General features: G+C 45.7%; 4 protein-coding genes across 9 annotated transcripts in view; 2 read left to right on the forward strand and 2 right to left on the reverse strand.

The window, feature by feature from the left end:
- The window catches only part of LOC128881494 (uncharacterized), a 15189-nt gene extending 5170 nt beyond the window's left edge, over positions 1–10019 (reverse strand). For 2 of the 3 annotated variants that reach the window (XR_008458090.1, XR_008458089.1), the window contains exons 1-5: positions 9880–10019; positions 9564–9787; positions 5695–5810; positions 5411–5617; positions 2539–2665 (exon numbers count right to left, since the gene is read on the reverse strand). The gene's annotated coding sequence lies outside the window, so the exon portion shown is untranslated. Of the gene's footprint in view, positions 1–2538; positions 2666–5225; positions 5345–5410; positions 5618–5694; positions 5811–9563; positions 9788–9879 lie in introns of those variants that run through there. The other variant, XR_008458091.1, reaches the window with a different exon arrangement.
- LOC128881491 (sodium-dependent nutrient amino acid transporter 1-like) lies at positions 109–5569 on the forward strand. The gene is made up of 9 exons (XM_054132565.1): positions 109–1766; positions 1847–1978; positions 2415–2655; positions 3046–3277; positions 3907–4281; positions 4365–4731; positions 4823–5099; positions 5190–5284; positions 5432–5569. Exons 1-9 carry the CDS (start codon positions 1740–1742, stop codon positions 5567–5569), a joined length of 1884 nt encoding a protein of 627 aa, XP_053988540.1. The 5' UTR covers positions 109–1739.
- LOC128881492 (sodium-dependent nutrient amino acid transporter 1-like) lies at positions 6779–13044 on the forward strand. The gene is made up of 10 exons (XM_054132566.1): positions 6779–7680; positions 8953–9036; positions 9510–9783; positions 10026–10242; positions 10471–10842; positions 11141–11507; positions 11950–12049; positions 12247–12423; positions 12588–12682; positions 12756–13044. Exons 1-10 carry the CDS (start codon positions 7666–7668, stop codon positions 12900–12902), a joined length of 1848 nt encoding a protein of 615 aa, XP_053988541.1. The 5' UTR covers positions 6779–7665; the 3' UTR covers positions 12903–13044.
- LOC128881490 (sodium-dependent nutrient amino acid transporter 1-like) overlaps positions 12857–16556 on the reverse strand; it is an 8932-nt gene continuing 5232 nt past the window's right edge. For 3 of the 4 annotated variants that reach the window (XM_054132563.1, XM_054132564.1, XM_054132562.1), the window contains exons 3-9: positions 16153–16432; positions 15688–16062; positions 15037–15226; positions 14792–14968; positions 14285–14384; positions 13623–13894; positions 13258–13530 (exon numbers count right to left, since the gene is read on the reverse strand). In XM_054132563.1, coding sequence (XP_053988538.1) covers positions 13363–13530; positions 13623–13894; positions 14285–14384; positions 14792–14968; positions 15037–15226; positions 15688–16062; positions 16153–16432 — 1562 coding nt within the window. In that variant the 3' untranslated portion in view covers positions 13258–13362. Of the gene's footprint in view, positions 12996–13257; positions 13531–13622; positions 13895–14284; positions 14385–14791; positions 14969–15036; positions 15227–15687; positions 16063–16152; positions 16433–16556 lie in introns of those variants that run through there. The other variant, XR_008458087.1, reaches the window with a different exon arrangement.

Here is a 16556-nt window from a genome sequence, read left to right on the forward strand (position 1 = left end):
GAGAGAGAGAGAGAGAGAGAGAGAGAGAGAGAGAGAGAGAGAGAGAGAGAGAGAGAGAGAGAGAGAGAGAGAGAGAGAGAGAGAAAATAAGGAAGACACATTATGGGTTCCACAGTACTAGACGATTTTCATTACTCGAAATAATATGTATATTATTGTATATCTGTATACATAAAAATGGATGTTTGTATATACAGGGTGTTCCAAAAATGTAGGAGGTCCTTGTTGGAGTTTCCTTAGCGAAAATGTTGTTTCGAATCACCCCCCGAACCACTCCTTTCAAGGACTTTTAACATTCTTGGGACACCTTGTACATACGTACGATAGATTCAGAAACTGTTTGACCGATCAACGTGAAACTTGGAATACAATATGCATTTTTTCATGGAGAAGGTTTTTATGCTACTCGATACGACGAACCAGAAGAACTAGGAGAACCAAAGACAGTGACTGACCGGTTCACGAAGGTTCACGTGGTTGAACAGTCAGTCGAACGCAAACTACATAAGATACAATCACGTGGTCGAGTTGTCGGTTGAACGTAAACGACAAAAAAAAAAAAAAAGAAAAATATACACATCGAATCGAGTAACCTCCTCCTTTTTCGAAGTCGGTTAATAAAACAAATAGTATATTACAAGCGGGCCGCAGCTAGTGTGTTGTACGCACGACAATATTTCAATTTGAGGTATTTTTAAAAACGAAACGTGCGACATACGCGCCAAGAAACCCAGTACTCCCCAAGTTCTCCCCAGTACCCTGACACTTATTCCCAGTGTCGTTTGTTTTCAAAAAAAATGCCTGAATGCGTCCTAATCCTGATTCCTAGGTAGGCTTCACTGGCTTCGATGAAAACAGCCTGAGAGATTCGACGATTTCCTCGATTCGCTCGCGATCCCCGGGTCTAATTTCTCCGATCCTCTCCGAGGCAACCGAGAACGTTCTCCACGTTCCGAAATTTCGCAATTTCGCCCGACGATTGTCCTCGATCCGGGAATATCCCGTTGTTTTCGCGCGTGGAACGCGAACCTTCGCCGATAACCGACACTTGCCGCATCCTGTCTGAATAGACGCGGGAGCGAGTGCAGCACGGCTCGCAGAGATGAAATTCGAAGAACGAAGGTGAACGTTTCGCGTCGATGGTATCTAATCGACGTGCGCGTTAAGAGCGAGGTTTACTCCGTCAATGTCTGCCTTTGGAACAGCTCGGTCAGACTCCCTCGGACGAATTGTTCGCAGAGTCGAACCTCCGACGACCTCCTGGGCCACATCCGTGACTACCAGAAGTATCGCTCGCCGTTGACGGCCGATTCTCGATCGATCCTCCGTCGGATACCGCCAGGAACGAAGAAACTTCGAACGCGAGGAATACATTAAGGCTAATCGATCTCCGGAATTATGTAAGCAGCTGGTGACATCTTTGGAAGCGTGTTATTTTCGCCTGAAATATGCGATTATTATAACGAGGAGTCCGGGGGCCATTGTCTACCCGCTAAGAGGAAGTTACGAGGCGAGGAAGGAAACATTCGGTGATGGTTTATCACGCGTTAACGGTCCAGTGTCTTTTCGCCGAAAGGATATTGTCGCGAAGGTGCGCTACCTAGATGGAAACGGATTCGCAAACGAGTTCGAATTAATCGACGAGTGCGGTGAACGATTTTCCAGCCGAGGTTACAGCGAATCGTACGCGGTTTAAACGAGTGGAGAATCGGTGAATCGTCGATATCGTATCTTCGGGCATGGAGAGACTCGAGGACGGAGTTTACGTGAGATATTTCATTGATATTCGTTAGAAATGTTTTGTCGTTCGCGATGCGCTCGAAAAATAGCAGGGAAATGTTTGCAGAAACGGAATGGTCACGCGAACGAGGCCTTCCAGATGGAGGAGGTTGGAAGGAAAGGGAACGATTCCACGGACGTCGCCAAGTCGAAAGGGTCGAACGCGCCGGAGAAAGTACCCGAGGAAACCAACAACCCTGTACGTAATTTGGTCTGATAACGATCGCTTCGGAACGACAATAAGTGAACAATAAATCTGCGCGCGTTCCTGTCAGTTTACATTTCGACGTATTAGCTCGAGTTAATCACCTTGTCTACGTTTGCATGACATCTTTGTTTCTGCAAACGGTACATCGAGTTGTAAAACCGCGACACGGTCTAAGGTGTCGATGAGTGAACACGACGCGAAGCAAGACGTGCAGAATAAATTTTAGTCGCGTTTCAATTTGTATCAAAAAAAGCAACGCAACCGCGAATGAAAATAATGTCAACTCGCGAGATTAAGTAATCTCGACGTAGGTTAAACAGAGTACGTGAAAGTTAAAATAACGGTACAATAATTGGCACAGTCGGCGAGTTCTGTAATCGCCGCTACCACTTTATCGTAATTACGTCCAGTGTATTTTCTTGCGTAGAGGGCAGAATGGGGAGGTGGACTGGAATTTTTAATGGCATGCATAGCCACTTCCGTCGGTCTCGGTAACGTTTGGAGGTTTCCATTCACTGCTTACGAGAACGGAGGCGGCGCTTTCCTGATACCTTACATCATTATCCTCGTATTCGTGGGAAAACCCTTCTACTTCCTGGAGGGTCTTCTGGGTCAGTTCACCAACAAATCCTGCGCTAAGACTTGGTCCATGGCGCCGGCGATGAAAGGTGAAGGCTTCTAAAGAAATAAGAACGAAATATGGAATAAAGTTGTTTCATTCGAAGCTCAGTTTTCGCGAGAATCGAGTTTGAGAATCGCATTTGCGCGTATACCGTTACGGATGATTGTGAGTTACGGTTCGTCGAGCATCGTATGACGCGTGTATCGTGTTTATAAAAAAACTAGCAGGCCTCGGCACGACTACGCCCGTGCTAAGAGTGAGTCAGATTTCAATTTCGATCTTAAAGTAATCGAAACTAATGCTAACATTTAGCGTAAGGCGAGTTGATAAACGATATCTTTAGTCTTTTTTGCTTCGGTGTATACACGTACATGTTATTAAACGTATATAATACTTTCTTTGGCTACCGTAGATGTAACGAAAATGTTACTTCCAGGGTTGGGGTACGGCCAGGCTTTCGCAGCGACGTGCGTGGTCTCTTACTATTGCGCTTTAATGGCTTTGACGTTGTACTATCTCGCGGCCAGTTTCCAATCCGAATTGCCTTGGTCATTCTGTCGCGACGAATGGCAGGGTCAATGCGTCGACTCGGTGCCGAAGGACCCTAACGAGAGCACCACTTTCGTAGCCAACGGTACCGTTCGCAGTTCCGCGGAATTGTACTTCAGGTTAGTCGAGTAGTACTCGATCGTTGGTGGAATTATTGCGAGTTCCAGCAGAGATCAAAAGCAACGGAAACTACAGGAAACTGATCACAGTATTGTCTCGAAATAAGCAGCTCTATTCGGCTCAACTTTGTCCCCCGTCGAGGGCCCCACGTCAAGAGGGAACCAATAGACAAAACAGGGGGTTCGAGTGTTGGCTCGAGCACCGGGTGTCGTGCTTTGGAGAATGATAGAAGATAACATGATTTCTCATTTTACCACTAGTAAAATATATGTACAGTAGTATTTCGGAGAATACACGCGCCAGAGAAAGAGGAAGACATTACGCATATTCTGTGCTCTTTCCACTAATCTGTTCAGTCGGCCATGAAAGATTTATGTCTCGCTTTTACGGGCCTCTCGCTTCTTGTCGGATCTCTCACTCGGCGGGTGACTTCGAATGAAAAGGTGGGAATAAGGTCGCTAATAACCTGTGATGTCAACCTTAACGAATTAAACCTTGAACCTTGAACAAATTAAATATATATATAAAAAAAGGGTGGGAATAGCGAGTTGCTTATTCCGAGACAATACTGTATCGCAGAACAAGTTATCGTTACAAGTCTTCCGTCCAATTTCCAAACGATTTCCAGGAAGATCGTCCTGAACGAGTACGACTCCATCGACGACGGCATCGGGCTGCCATCTTGGCAGCTGACGATCTGTCTGTTCCTAAGCTGGATGGCGGTATTTTGTGTACTTTTCCGCGGAATAAAGAGCACAGGAAAAGCAGCCTACTTTCTGGCGATATTCCCGTACGTCGTAATGATCGCCTTGCTGATCAGATCGGTGACCTTGGAGGGCGCAGGAAACGGTATCCTCTTCCTCGTCACGCCGGATTGGGAGAAGCTCTGGCAACCGAACGTGTGGTATGCCGCCATCACTCAGTGCTTCTTCTCTCTGTCCGTCTGCTTCGGATCCATCATCAGTTATTCGTCTTACAACAACTTCGAGCACAACGTCAGCAGGCGAGACTCTTGATCAAAGTTCCTAATGCCGTCGAAGGAGACAACGACGAACGATCAATGATTTCTCTGATCTGCAATTCCAGGGACGTGTTGATAGTGACGACATTGGACACGTTCACCAGCCTGATAGCCGGCTGTACGATTTTCGGGATCCTTGGGAACCTGGCGCACGAGATGGGCACCACCGACATATCGTCGGTGGTCCGAGGCGGGACTGGTCTCGCCTTCATTTCGTATCCCGAGGCTTTGGCCCGTTTCACGGTGGTTCCGCAGCTCTTCGCTGTTCTCTTTTTCGTGATGATGTTCGTGCTCGGCGTTGGAAGCGCGGTGGCTCTATCCGGCGCTGTTTTCAGCATCCTTTGCGATCACTTCCCGAAGGTATCCCACTGGAAGCTGGTACTCCTGGTTTCCTCTCTGGGATTTCTTGTTAGCCTCATCTACATCACACCCGTACGTATCGGCTATCTTAAACATGGACGACAATTTACGATATTCTAGTGGATATTAATTACTCTAATGATTCTTAATTTAATCGTTCAAGGGTGGCCAATGGTTCATAACGTTGGTCGATTATTACGGTGGCACGTTCGTCGCCATAATCGTCGGCCTTCTGGAAATGGTAACGATCTTCTGGATTTACGGCGTGACGAATTTTATGAACGACATGGAGTTCATGCTGGGTTCGAGACCGTCGTGGTACTGGAGATTCTGCTGGGCATTCATAACACCTGTGCTCATGATCGTCATCCTGGTGTACACCATCGTCACCTACGAGCCGCCCACCTACGACGGCGCACCATTTCCGGCATACGCCTACGGTACGTTGTTCGAATTACGTAAATCGGGACGCCATCAAGAGTACATATTTTCTTTTTTTCTCATGATTTTACCGTTTGAAATATTTCTAGTCATCGGTTGGCTCCTGCTGGCCGTGGGAGTTTCACTGATCGTCGGTTTCATTCTGCAGAAACTGATAGCGAGCAGATCTCCGTCGTTGATCGAAGTGAGTAATTACGTGGAATAATTAGGCCCAGGTGCATGCACAAGGGAACCTTTGCGCGATCTTTGATCGGAATTTTACTGAATTTTCTCTGGAAATCTGATTAAATACCAACGATATATTTCTTACTGGTCGATCATTGTCTCGCAGACTGTCAAAGCGGCGTTCCGGCCATCCGAAGAAAACTGGGGCCCAAGCGACAAGAAAGTGCGGCTGAAGTGGAAAGAATTTACCGCGGACAAGAATTTCCGTCACCGTGGCGGTTTCGTCGAGACTTGTTTTAGATAGAATTAAACGAGGTCCACAACAGGGCCGGCGCGCGACCTCTTGCGGGGCCTGAAATCACATTCGAATCATACACTTAAATTTTACGACGAGAAATGATTTGTTTACAAATGCTGTTAAATACAGACCTTGATTACTTATGGTGCTTCGTACTTATGGTGCTTCGTACCTATGGTACATTTTCGTTGTCAGCGTAACGCGTTCGATTATCCATGTCAGATGTTTATCCACAAACAAGTAATATCTGCAATATAATACAAACGAATTAATGTAATGTATAATGTAATAATAAAACAGTAACGATAATATCTATGTGTAAAAATGCCCGCTTGCATATTTTGTCATATACAGTAGATTCTCTATAATTCGCTGGAAACGATCCCCACCACAAAATTCTGACCTGTGTGATGTAAACAAGATAAGGCTTACTTCGGATCAGCTTGACATCCGTATCAAAAGGTATTACGGTGTAAACTAGGCCAACTGTAACAGCGAGACCGGTGCGACAGAAATTAAAGGGCAATGTCGGTGAGACGCTAACGCAACAACAAGTTTTTTTATTTTTGGACTTTTTGCAAGTGAAAATTGTACCGTCGTATTTGTGTTGTTTCTTCTAGGTAAAATCATACCAAACGCGGCATAATTTAGTGCATATTTCCGTATTTTACGGGCCAAAGGAAACAAATCGTTATCATTTTTAAAATGAAGAAATGTGCACCAAATTACGTCGTGTTTGGTGTAATTTTATCGCAAGAATACCGCGCAGATACGACGGTACAATTTCCGAAAAAGTCAAAAATGAAAAACTTTCGCTGTTGCGTTAGCGTGTCTCATCGACACGGTCCTTTAATTTCTCCTTCTTTCGTTGCCTCTCTTTCAAAATGGCTCTTAAATGGTTACTAGCTCTGCCTACAGTTTCGGTTCTTCTACGCGACAATTCGTCATTTATCGCTCCAGAGTTTCAGCGAATTACAGAGAATCCACCGTATCGTAATGCATCCTTCGTCTCCGTACGAAGTACGCGTAAGCGTCAACATAATCGTCGCGTCCGGTACAATGTTTTGAAACGTACGTCTCCGTGCGAGTGCAAGCACGCGACGAATTATACCTGATTTAATAATCATCGCGTAACGGTGTAGAGATCATGGAATGCGGGAAAATTCTACGGTAGAAATGATTGGTCTCGGATCGGTCTCAGTTGACAAAGAGAAAGTCACTGTTGAGCGTCGCGCTGGTTACGCTCGACTGTGCATTAACGTACGGAGAAAAAAGGTTCGCAAGGAAAACAAGTAGACGCATTCTGGCCGAGATTATAATCGACATCAAAGTATGCTTCGGACATTAAGGACCTCGAGCGTTGCGTCTCGAATGGATTACTTGTACTGTAACAGAGTGGAGCTCTGTTAAAGAAAAGAATCCTAACGATTCTCGTTAGAGACGCGTTGACCATGCGAACTCGTCTCGCGTTTCCTGTCGCGGATCGTGTGACGCGCTCGATTTACAAAACAATTCGCAATTTACAAAATCAACGCAAGCGGAACGTTCGGATCGCGTCCGACGGATTCCTCTGAGCGATTCGTCGCGCGATCAAAAATCCATTGGTCTTTAACCGTGGCAGAAATGACGTCGACGTACAAATAAGGGAAAAGGTGATGGCAACCTTTCGTATCGGCCCAAACGAGATCAGGCCCCTTGCGCCATTTAACCGTGGCAAAAATGAAGTCGAGTCATTTCCGTTAATTTTCGAGGAAACAGCACGCGACGCTTTGTACGAGATCCGTGTTTACGCGAAAAATGATCGAGTATCCGAGGTCTCGAATCGCGAAAGGCGTTTTCGCGGGTGGAGTGGAAATTTCGCTGGCAGATAGCCGAAAAATTCAAGATGGCGCGGGGTGAGAAGAGAAGTTGATAAGTGGACGGCGTGGCATTATTGCGAAAATAAAAAATATAGCACTGCCAGTTGTCACGATTTCTCACGACGCACTCTTGATCTACGTGAACAAAAGTCGTCGATCAGTCTTCCGAAGGCTTTTGCCACGTGAAGATCGCGTTCAGATCGCCGAGGAGGGACACCCGCTACCGGTGTGCCGCCAGTGACTATGACTTACGCGCAGGTTCGTATTTTTTCCGACGTATACGATTACAATAAAATAAATCAATTTCGCGCGTTGCAACGACCAAGGTATTGCACCAACTATAACGTATAATACTCGGACGAAATTATGCGTGCATGTGGCGTTGGTTCGCGATGCTTAAGATTAGAATAAACCTAAGGGCGTTCCAGAGAATACAATGAAAATTACAACAACCTAAATTGCTTGCTACTTCACCCCAACGATACGGAATTATTGTAAACTGGCCGCGATACTCTGGAAAAGTCGTAAAAATTGTAAAAATTGTAAAAACCCAAGGAATTCTTTGAAGCTCCTGTGGTTTTATACGTGCCTCGATTGGCGCGTATAAAAATCGTGTGGTTGCTTAGAGATTTTCCTCGCGCACTTGAGAGATAAGTTTAGAGGGGTTTCGTTCGTTCCACGCAGAGCTTAGAAAAGTTATATTTAGGAAACAGCTTCTTAGAAAGTGCAAACGATTCGCTACTTTAAATATCGAGTGTCTTTCGAAGAGCTAATCTAAATTGCAGTCGTAAACTTGTATCGTGGCTTAATTTCGGTTATCTTAATAACAACGTTGGCCTATTTCGAAATATTTCTAAGAAATTCGACGATTCTGTAGGATTTATCGCGTCTGTTGCGGATGCAACTATATCCGTCGATGTTTGCACAGATATGTACGGGCAATTTTGCAACTTGCGCGCCTACTTGGAAGGAACGCTCGCACGCAACGTTGTAACAATTAGACGTGCGGATGTTCGTGCGTTCGCAGCGAACGAAAACATTGAGAAATCTCGATTCTTTATACGAATCGATAAAGATATGGATTTTCACGAACATCCGCGAGTCTGGTGATCGTATTAACTAAAGGCGACGCTCGTGGCTTAGCGAATAAAGAAGATGCCCCAAGAACAAAATTAGATAAATACAGAGTACTAATATTTACATATGTGTACAATGCCTATTAATCGGGGGGTCGTTTAACGTATTTAACGATAATCTTCTTCGCTGCCTCCATCGCGCGACAGATGCAATCATAAATGAAACATTGTTCCGTCGTGAATATTGCTCGCGACTCGTAACGGACTTAACGCGATCTCGCTGTAATTACGCTTTAATAACGCCTCGTGGCAAATTCGAGCCAAGTACTCGCTGATGTGTCCCTTACGTAAACGCGGCGATAATCGGAGGAACGCGTTGCAGCGCGCAATTTGTTAGATAATAAGTAAAAAAAAGAAGAAAAAGTAGTCAAAGGATTACGTTTTCTCTCGGTAGAATAATGTCGCGGGCGACGAGCAAACGCAAGGATCGTACAGGCTCTCGGTGATATCGGCGAACGGGAAGCAGCTGGAAAATGGGGTAAGTTGGTTACACGTACGTTCATTCGACGTAAATGCGTTTACCTGTTACTATCAAGCGATTTAATTTCTGTACATTTATCCGATCGATATTATTTGATATCGTTACTGTGTGGAAGAACTGTTCAGGGTAGTGATACCGATAGAAAGAATCGATTCTAAGAAACAACGATTGTATGTCGTTTTCGTCAACATGTTTATCACACGGAACAGATCAGAACTAAGGATGCGTCGCTCGAATTGGTATGTTTTGACTCGAAACGTTAATAAAAATGACGCGGAGACCCAATAAATTCCAGACCATGGTTTACGACGTTTTAGGGTCATTAAGATATTCTTTCGAGGTATCATATTTTTGCTTAATACCCTCATAGAACGCGAGATAAAAACTGCAAGTTTCGTTTAATTTACTAAGAGAATTGTTTTCGTTTTCGTTTCTTTAAATTATTTTTATTCGAATCGTTCGTCTCGCAGTCCGTGGAAGGAAAACCCGAAGATAAAGAGGCACGCGCTCAATGGGGGAGTAACCTAGAGTTCTTGATGTCCTGCGTGGCGTTTTCTGTTGGCCTCGGAAACGTTTGGAGATTTCCCAGTACAGCGTACGAAAACGGAGGCGGAGCGTTCCTGGTGCCTTATCTCGTCGTTCTCTTCATCATTGGCAAGCCTATCTACTACATGGAGATGATACTCGGACAATTCAGCAGCAGATCGTGCGTGGAAGTCTGGTCCGTGACGCCGGGCTTCAAAGGTACCTTTAATCGATAAAATGGACTGTATATTGTGACCTAAACAAAATTTCTTTTAATATTATTAATTTAGAAGATGCGAACGTATCAAGACTGACCTGTTAATATTTGTGTACACTGTACAAGGATGATTGTAACCGAGCCTCGAGACCGAACGAAGGTCCGCGCGAACTTCGTTGCTTCTCTTCTAGCTTCTCTTCCAGCTTCTCTTCTAGCGCTCTAACGAACTTGTCCATTTTTCGAGGAATCGGATACGGCGTGACCGTGTCCGTCTTCTCCGTGGTCACCTACTATTGTTCCCTGATGTCGTTGACGATGTACTACCTGCTGGCCAGCTTCCAATCGGTTCTTCCGTGGGCTGTTTGCTGGGAAGAATGGGGCAACGTTTGTTTCGACAGCACATCGGCCAGCAACGCCACCTCGAACGTCAACAAGAGCAGCTCGGCGGAATTGTACTTTCGGTGAGCGTCGAAGATATACTTGGTAAATTAATTCGTTTACCGTACGAATCTTTCCTTCCTTTCTATCGTATCACGATCCCTGGAAAACGGGGATCGTTCGATTTCGACGAGCTACGATCAATATCAATTGACTTGGAAAGAACGAAATAGAAGGATACGATACGTATTATGTGCAGTATAATAAGATGTACAGGGTGTCCCAAAATTGTTGAAGGTCTTTCGTTCCAGATACGTTGTTCTCAACGAATCGGGGATCGAGGAAGGTCTCGGAGAACCATCCTGGAAGCTGGTGGTCGCGCTCTTCGTCAGCTGGACGTGCGTGTTCGTAGTGATCCGGAATGGCGTGAAAAGCACCGGCAAGGCCGCTTACTTCCTCGCGCTGTTCCCGTATGTGATCATGATATGCCTTCTGGTGAGGGCAGTGACCCTGGAGGGAGCCGTGAACGGCATCATATTTCTATTCGAGCCAACCTGGGAAAAGATCTTCGACCCTTCGGTCTGGTACGCGGCCGTCACGCAATCCTTCTTCTCCCTCGGCGTGTGTTTCGGCGCTGTCACCATGTACTCGTCCTACAATCGTTTCGATCACAATGTATTAAGGTAATTTTTTCTTTTTTTTTTTTTTCTTGTATTGGGCACGGGAACAAGTTTCCCGTGAAACTTTTCATTTGAAAGAGGCATCGCTGGCGATACTATTTCTGCGTTCGCTCGAGTACTATACTTGCGATTCGAAGGTGTACGCACGAGACCTCGCGCGTACTCGCGCGATATACGCGAGCGGTATAGTACTCGAGCGATTCGTTTCAAGCGTGAACGTCATTTTTTATCCGGCGTGAAAAATGTCAACGTTCGTCACCGAAAGTTACGATCAGGTAACGGACTCGAATCATTATTCCAGAGACTGCACGGTGGTGACGACCATGGATCTGGCCACGAGTTTGATAGCAGGGACGACCATCTTCGGGATCTTGGGAAACCTCGCCCACGAAGTGGGCAAAGAAGACATCAGCACGGTGGTGCGCGCCGGCACGGGTCTCGCTTTCATTTCCTATCCGGAAGCGCTCGCCAAGTTCACGGTGGTGCCCCAACTCTTCTCCGTGCTCTTCTTCCTGATGCTGTTCGTCCTGGGTATCGGCACCACCGTCGCCTTCACCGGCGTCATCACCAGCATCATCAAAGACAAGTTCCCTCGGATTCCGAACTGGAAAGTTGCTGCCTGCGTCACGAGCATCGGCTTTCTCGTTGGAATCGTTTATTGCACGCAGGCACGCAGCTTTTTTAACACTTTATTTACCGGGAGCCTATTTATAGACTTTTTTTAATTCCGGTATTTAGTTATTCGAACTTATTTACTGTGCCGATGATTGTCTATTTACAATGTTCAGTTTTTGGGAACAGACTTGGCTTTCAATGTACCTAGTAACAGTATGAAGGAATTATTGCCAGACTAGATTGGCATATGCTACCGTAGAAAATTCTTTCTTTAATTAAACAGTGTTTCTAAATAGCCCGGTAGATAAAGTGTCGAATTATCCCTTTGATGCTACAGTAAAGTCTCCATAAATGGACCGAAACCGTCCCCGCAACTGGGGTGTGTATCCCTTTGGGGGGTCCAGAAGTCCGATGGCCGAGCAGTGAGAGACTTTACTGGTGCGCTCCGATAAACAATTACAGATGTTATCGAACGAGTCTTTATTATCGTTGCAGGGAGGACAACACGTATTAAACTTGGTGGACTACTTCGGAGGAACGTTCATAATAGTGTTCCTGGCTTCCTTCGAAGTGATAGGGATATCTTGGGTGTACGGTAAATGAATAATTCGCGTCTCCTACCGCCTATGGCGAGGCCAACGAGAAAATCGATTTTGGGAAAGATTCCCACCTGCTCGAGTAAAAGACTTCGTTAACGATCAACGTTCTTAGAAACACTCCGAACGAGTCGATTTATCCGTGGCCTCCGCCACAACTTCGCCTACGGCTTTCCAATCGATTCTTATCGCACAGGTGTCGACAACTTTTTGGACGACGTGGAATTCATGATCGGCAACCGCCCTTCCTTCTACTGGAGATTCTGCTGGGGTTTCTTGACACCCCTGGCTCTCTTCTCGATCCTGATTTACTTTCTGAGCGAGTTGACGCCTCTCACCTACAACGGCGAATATTATCCAACTTCTGCCTACGGTAGGAAAATCTTTATTCGAAGGAGGGACTTGTTCGGTGTCCTTGGGTTACAGATTTAAAGCTCTCGAGCGTTAATTGACCTTGCGTGCTATATTATATACTAGACGATAAAATTAACCGTTTGGACCTCTACAGAGATAAACGTAAGCTTCGCATTGTTCCAGTTGCTGGGTGGTTACTGTTAGTGCTGGGAGTAATCCAGTTCCCTATTTGGATCATCGTCACCAGGATGCAAAACAAAGATAAACCCGCGTTGGACGTAAGCAACCGAGATGACCACTTCTTTCGTGAAATCTTCGAGTCCTTTTTCACTTTCGTCCGTATGCTTTCAGATCCTTAAACCGGACCCCGACTGGGGGCCCAAAGATCCGAGCAAGTACAAAGAGTGGAAGGCTTTCAAGGACGCCAAAAGGATATCTAGGATGAACCTGGGCAAGAAAAGGTCGAGAATCGTGACGCTGCTGATCGGAGGAGATTGATAGCAACTGCAGCATTAAGGGATTCGATCAAGAATCTGACCATCGGACTGCTTCGATGACGCTGACGAGATACCCCGTAGATCTCAGCTTATTCTGTATTATAATAGAGACTTCGTTTCTAAATAAATACGTTAAACAGTTACGATCTCGCGGTACTAGGTTGTCCCATAAGTTCCCGGACACTTGATGCTTGAATTTTTTTGACATTAACATTATTTATGGAATCGAAGAATCGACAGAAATAGAAGAAAATTTTGAAGAATAATTATTGTTTGATTATAACGTTATTATAAAATGATTTATTGATAGCAAATGTACGGGAACTTATGGGACAATCTAATATTATTTACAGGAATTTCTGTGTTATCGCGCCAACCATTTTTATTTGTTTCCACTGGTAACGAGCGTCCGGAGAATGCAAGAGGAGATTCTGTTTCGAGAACGGTCTTCTGGGACAGTGTTATTTCAGCTTTACACGAAGCAGTATGCAAATCAGTTGAAGCCACTTGGGCTGCGTCCTGAGACTCCTCTCTTTCATTTTCTCTTGTTTGAAGAGGAGCCAGGCTTTCCTGTACTTGGCCTCCCTCGGTCCCCATTCCGACGTCGGCTGAAAACACCTCTTCAAGTTCTGAAACAGAGGATAATTAACCGCGACTGCCTAAATTGTGTATAAATGCGATCTCTGTTTAATTTAACTGAAAATTTTCAACAGTTTTCTACCTGTAACAAAGGCAGCCGCCTGTTCTTTACTATTTCCATCGTCATCCAGAATGGTATTTGGAAAATACTAAAGCAGAGTAAAACCGCGCCAGCTGCGTGGGCCGATGTCGGAAATCCTTTGGTTCCGTAGGTCAATGGCGACAGGGTGGCGACGGTGTAGATGAAAATTGTTATCAGAATCAACGGGGTCACGAGGAACCAGCAGATCCTCCAGTAGCTGGTCGTCTTCCTCTCCAGCATGAACTCGACATCGTTCAGCAAGTTCTCTATACCTGTCTTGATTACTTTAATTACCGGTATTCCGAGCATTTCAAGCAGTTCATTGGGAGGGGAGGGGACTGTCTGTACAAAGAATAGCGTATTAAGCGTCCCACAGAGTGCCACAGACTGCTCTGACGTGACATGGGCCCACGTCAGACACGAAGGGGTGTCAGATTGGTGCATGCGCCTAGCTAATAAAAGCAACCGTTGCACGGCATAGTTAGTTGATTTCATGAGCTACGCGAAGAGCAGTCTGTGGAACGCTTTAGTTCTACGTAACACTAAAAAATTGAGCCACTGGAAGTTGCGACGTTGATCGATGGGGAAAACTGCTTTTGTTTATGAACACTTCTCCAAGTATACATATGTACATTCTTCAGAAACGACGCGAGAATACGAACCGTACAACCACGTTACCGCGGTGATTTCAAAAGAGGCCAAGATGAACACAACGAAGGAGGTGCCATAGTAATCGACGAGCGTCAGCATGAATTGGCCACCCTGCGAACAGAATTTAAAGTCCTTGGACAAACGCTAACGAGATACCATGGCTTATGCAACTCTCGCGAACGTTATCGTACTTTGTTCCCTGATCTTTTATCGTGACTCCGATAGGAAATTAACATAATCGTTCAATTTATTACGTTGTGTCGCACTTTACTCGCGTCGATAGCGGGTATCTTTCAAGTATCGTCCACTTTCCTGAAAGCTATCTCTTGAACATTGATATCCACGAAGGTGACGATGCTTGGAAACAATACAAAGAAACTCGCGCAATTTTATTGTGTCATATATAAGCGACAGTTCTTATCCTGGTTGTGATCAGATCTGGTTGTATCAGAGAAAACTTTTGTTCGTGGCAGAAATTAACGAAGCAAGGCTATTCGTTTCTAGAAATATTTACGTACGGGAGTAACGTAAACTGTGCTGACGGCGAATCCCATCGAGCACACCGTAAAAACGATCTGCCAGATCTCCACGTTCGGAAGCCGCTCTTTCAGGGCGGTTGCGATCCCCGATACCATGCCCACGGTACTGCCAACTCCCAGAACGAACATCATCACGAAAAAGAGAACCGAGAACAGCTGTGGATCACAGATACGGTACAATTATGTACATAATAATTTTGTAATTCTTCTATTTGCGCGTTTACCTGTGGCAAAAACGTGAACTTGGCTATCGCGTCAGGGTAGGAAACGAACGCCAAGCCAACCCCGGACTTGACCACCTTGTCGATGTCCGCGATCCCCATCTCGTGGGCCAAGTTCCCGAGAATCCCAAAAATCGTGCAACCAGCTATGAAACTGGTCACCGTATCCAGGCTTGTCACGATCATCGCGTCCCTGAAACGTGGAACACTCTAAACTTTTTGTTGTCCAAATACAGGGTGTCCCAGAAATGTTGAAGCGCATGGAAAGGATTCGGGAGGTGATTCGAAACAACTTTTTCCTTGGCGAAAATGTTGTCCGAGGTTTCGTTAAGGAGGTATCAAGAGAGAACTCCTCTCAAGAGAAAAATCAAAGAGAAATCTCGAGTTGCTGGTAGATAGAAGAAAAAAAGGTCTCGAGTGCAAAGGGTTGACAGAAAATTCCGACCAATTAGAGCGCGGCCGCTCCACCCGCATACTCGCGCTCTGGTCGGTCTTTTCTGTTAATACCTCCTTAACGAAGCTTCGGACAACATTTTCGCTGAGGAAAAAGTTGTTTCGAATCACCCTGTATTTCAGGGACCTTCAAGGACCTTCAACATTTTTGAAATACCCTGTATATTATCGTATATTGTAACACATATTGTCCTCGTGTACCTGTAGATGTTGTGCTTGAAGTCGTTGTGCGACGAGTAGGTGATGATGACGCCGAAACAAACGGAAAGCGAGAAAAAGCATTGGGTGACGGCTGCGTACCAAATAGTTGGGTCCAAGAGCTTCGACCATTTCGGCGTGACGAAGTACAATATCCCTTTTGCGGCGCCATCGAGGGTGACCGCTCTGATCAGAAGACTGATCAGAACAACGTAAGGGAAACTCGCGAGAAAATAGGAAGCCTTTCCCGAGCTTCTCACGCCCTGGAACGATACCAGGAGCACCGGGAGCCAGCTACCCAACAAGCAGAGCGTCAATCTCCAATCTGGCAGTCCGATTCCATCGTCGATGTTGTCTTTCTCCTGAAGAACCACCTTCCTGGTATCGAACAGCGCGTAACAATGTTCTCCGGTATAAATAATTAAGTATATTCAAGTATGGAGTCAAAGGGAAGGTGAAGTGTCTCACGTGAAGTAAAGTTCAGCCGAGCTGCTGTAGTGTTCGTCGTCTACCAGCAACCTGAACAAGTTCGTTCCCTGGTGCGTTCCTTCGAGCGCGTTCGTACTGTTCGCGCTGGTATTCATCTTCCTGTCGGAGTCCACGCAACGGTCGCCCCATTCTTCTCTGCACTTTGCCCAGGGTAGCTCGGCGGAAAAAGAGGCGACGAGGAAGAACAGCGTCAGAGCCATCAGGTAAGTGTAATACGTCATTAGCGCCACGCACGAACAACACTGGGCCCAACCAACCCCTGAAATAATTTCGTTTTTTTATTGTTCGATAGTTTCAAGATACACAGGATGGGGCAAAAATGTTGGAGGTCCTTGAAAAGGGTAGCAAACAGGTGGTTCGGGGGCGGGGGGGGGGGGGGGGGG

The sequence above is a fragment of the Hylaeus volcanicus genome, chromosome 8 (assembly GCF_026283585.1).
Source record: "Hylaeus volcanicus isolate JK05 chromosome 8, UHH_iyHylVolc1.0_haploid, whole genome shotgun sequence".
Classification (NCBI taxonomy): domain Eukaryota; kingdom Metazoa; phylum Arthropoda; class Insecta; order Hymenoptera; family Colletidae; genus Hylaeus; species Hylaeus volcanicus.

Coding starts and splice junctions, on each gene's coding strand:
- LOC128881492 (XM_054132566.1), top strand. Junction 12,424..12,587: donor TTATCCAACTTCTGCCTACG/GTAGGAAAATCT, acceptor GCATTGTTCCAG/TTGCTGGGTGGTTACTGTTA. Junction 12,683..12,755: donor AAGATAAACCCGCGTTGGAC/GTAAGCAACCGA, acceptor GTATGCTTTCAG/ATCCTTAAACCGGACCCCGA.
- LOC128881491 (XM_054132565.1), top strand. CDS start 1,740: ATGGAGAGACTCGAGGACGGAGTTTAC. Junction 1,767..1,846: donor GACTCGAGGACGGAGTTTAC/GTGAGATATTTC, acceptor AAATGTTTGCAG/AAACGGAATGGTCACGCGAA. Junction 4,732..4,822: donor GCCTCATCTACATCACACCC/GTACGTATCGGC, acceptor TAATCGTTCAAG/GGTGGCCAATGGTTCATAAC.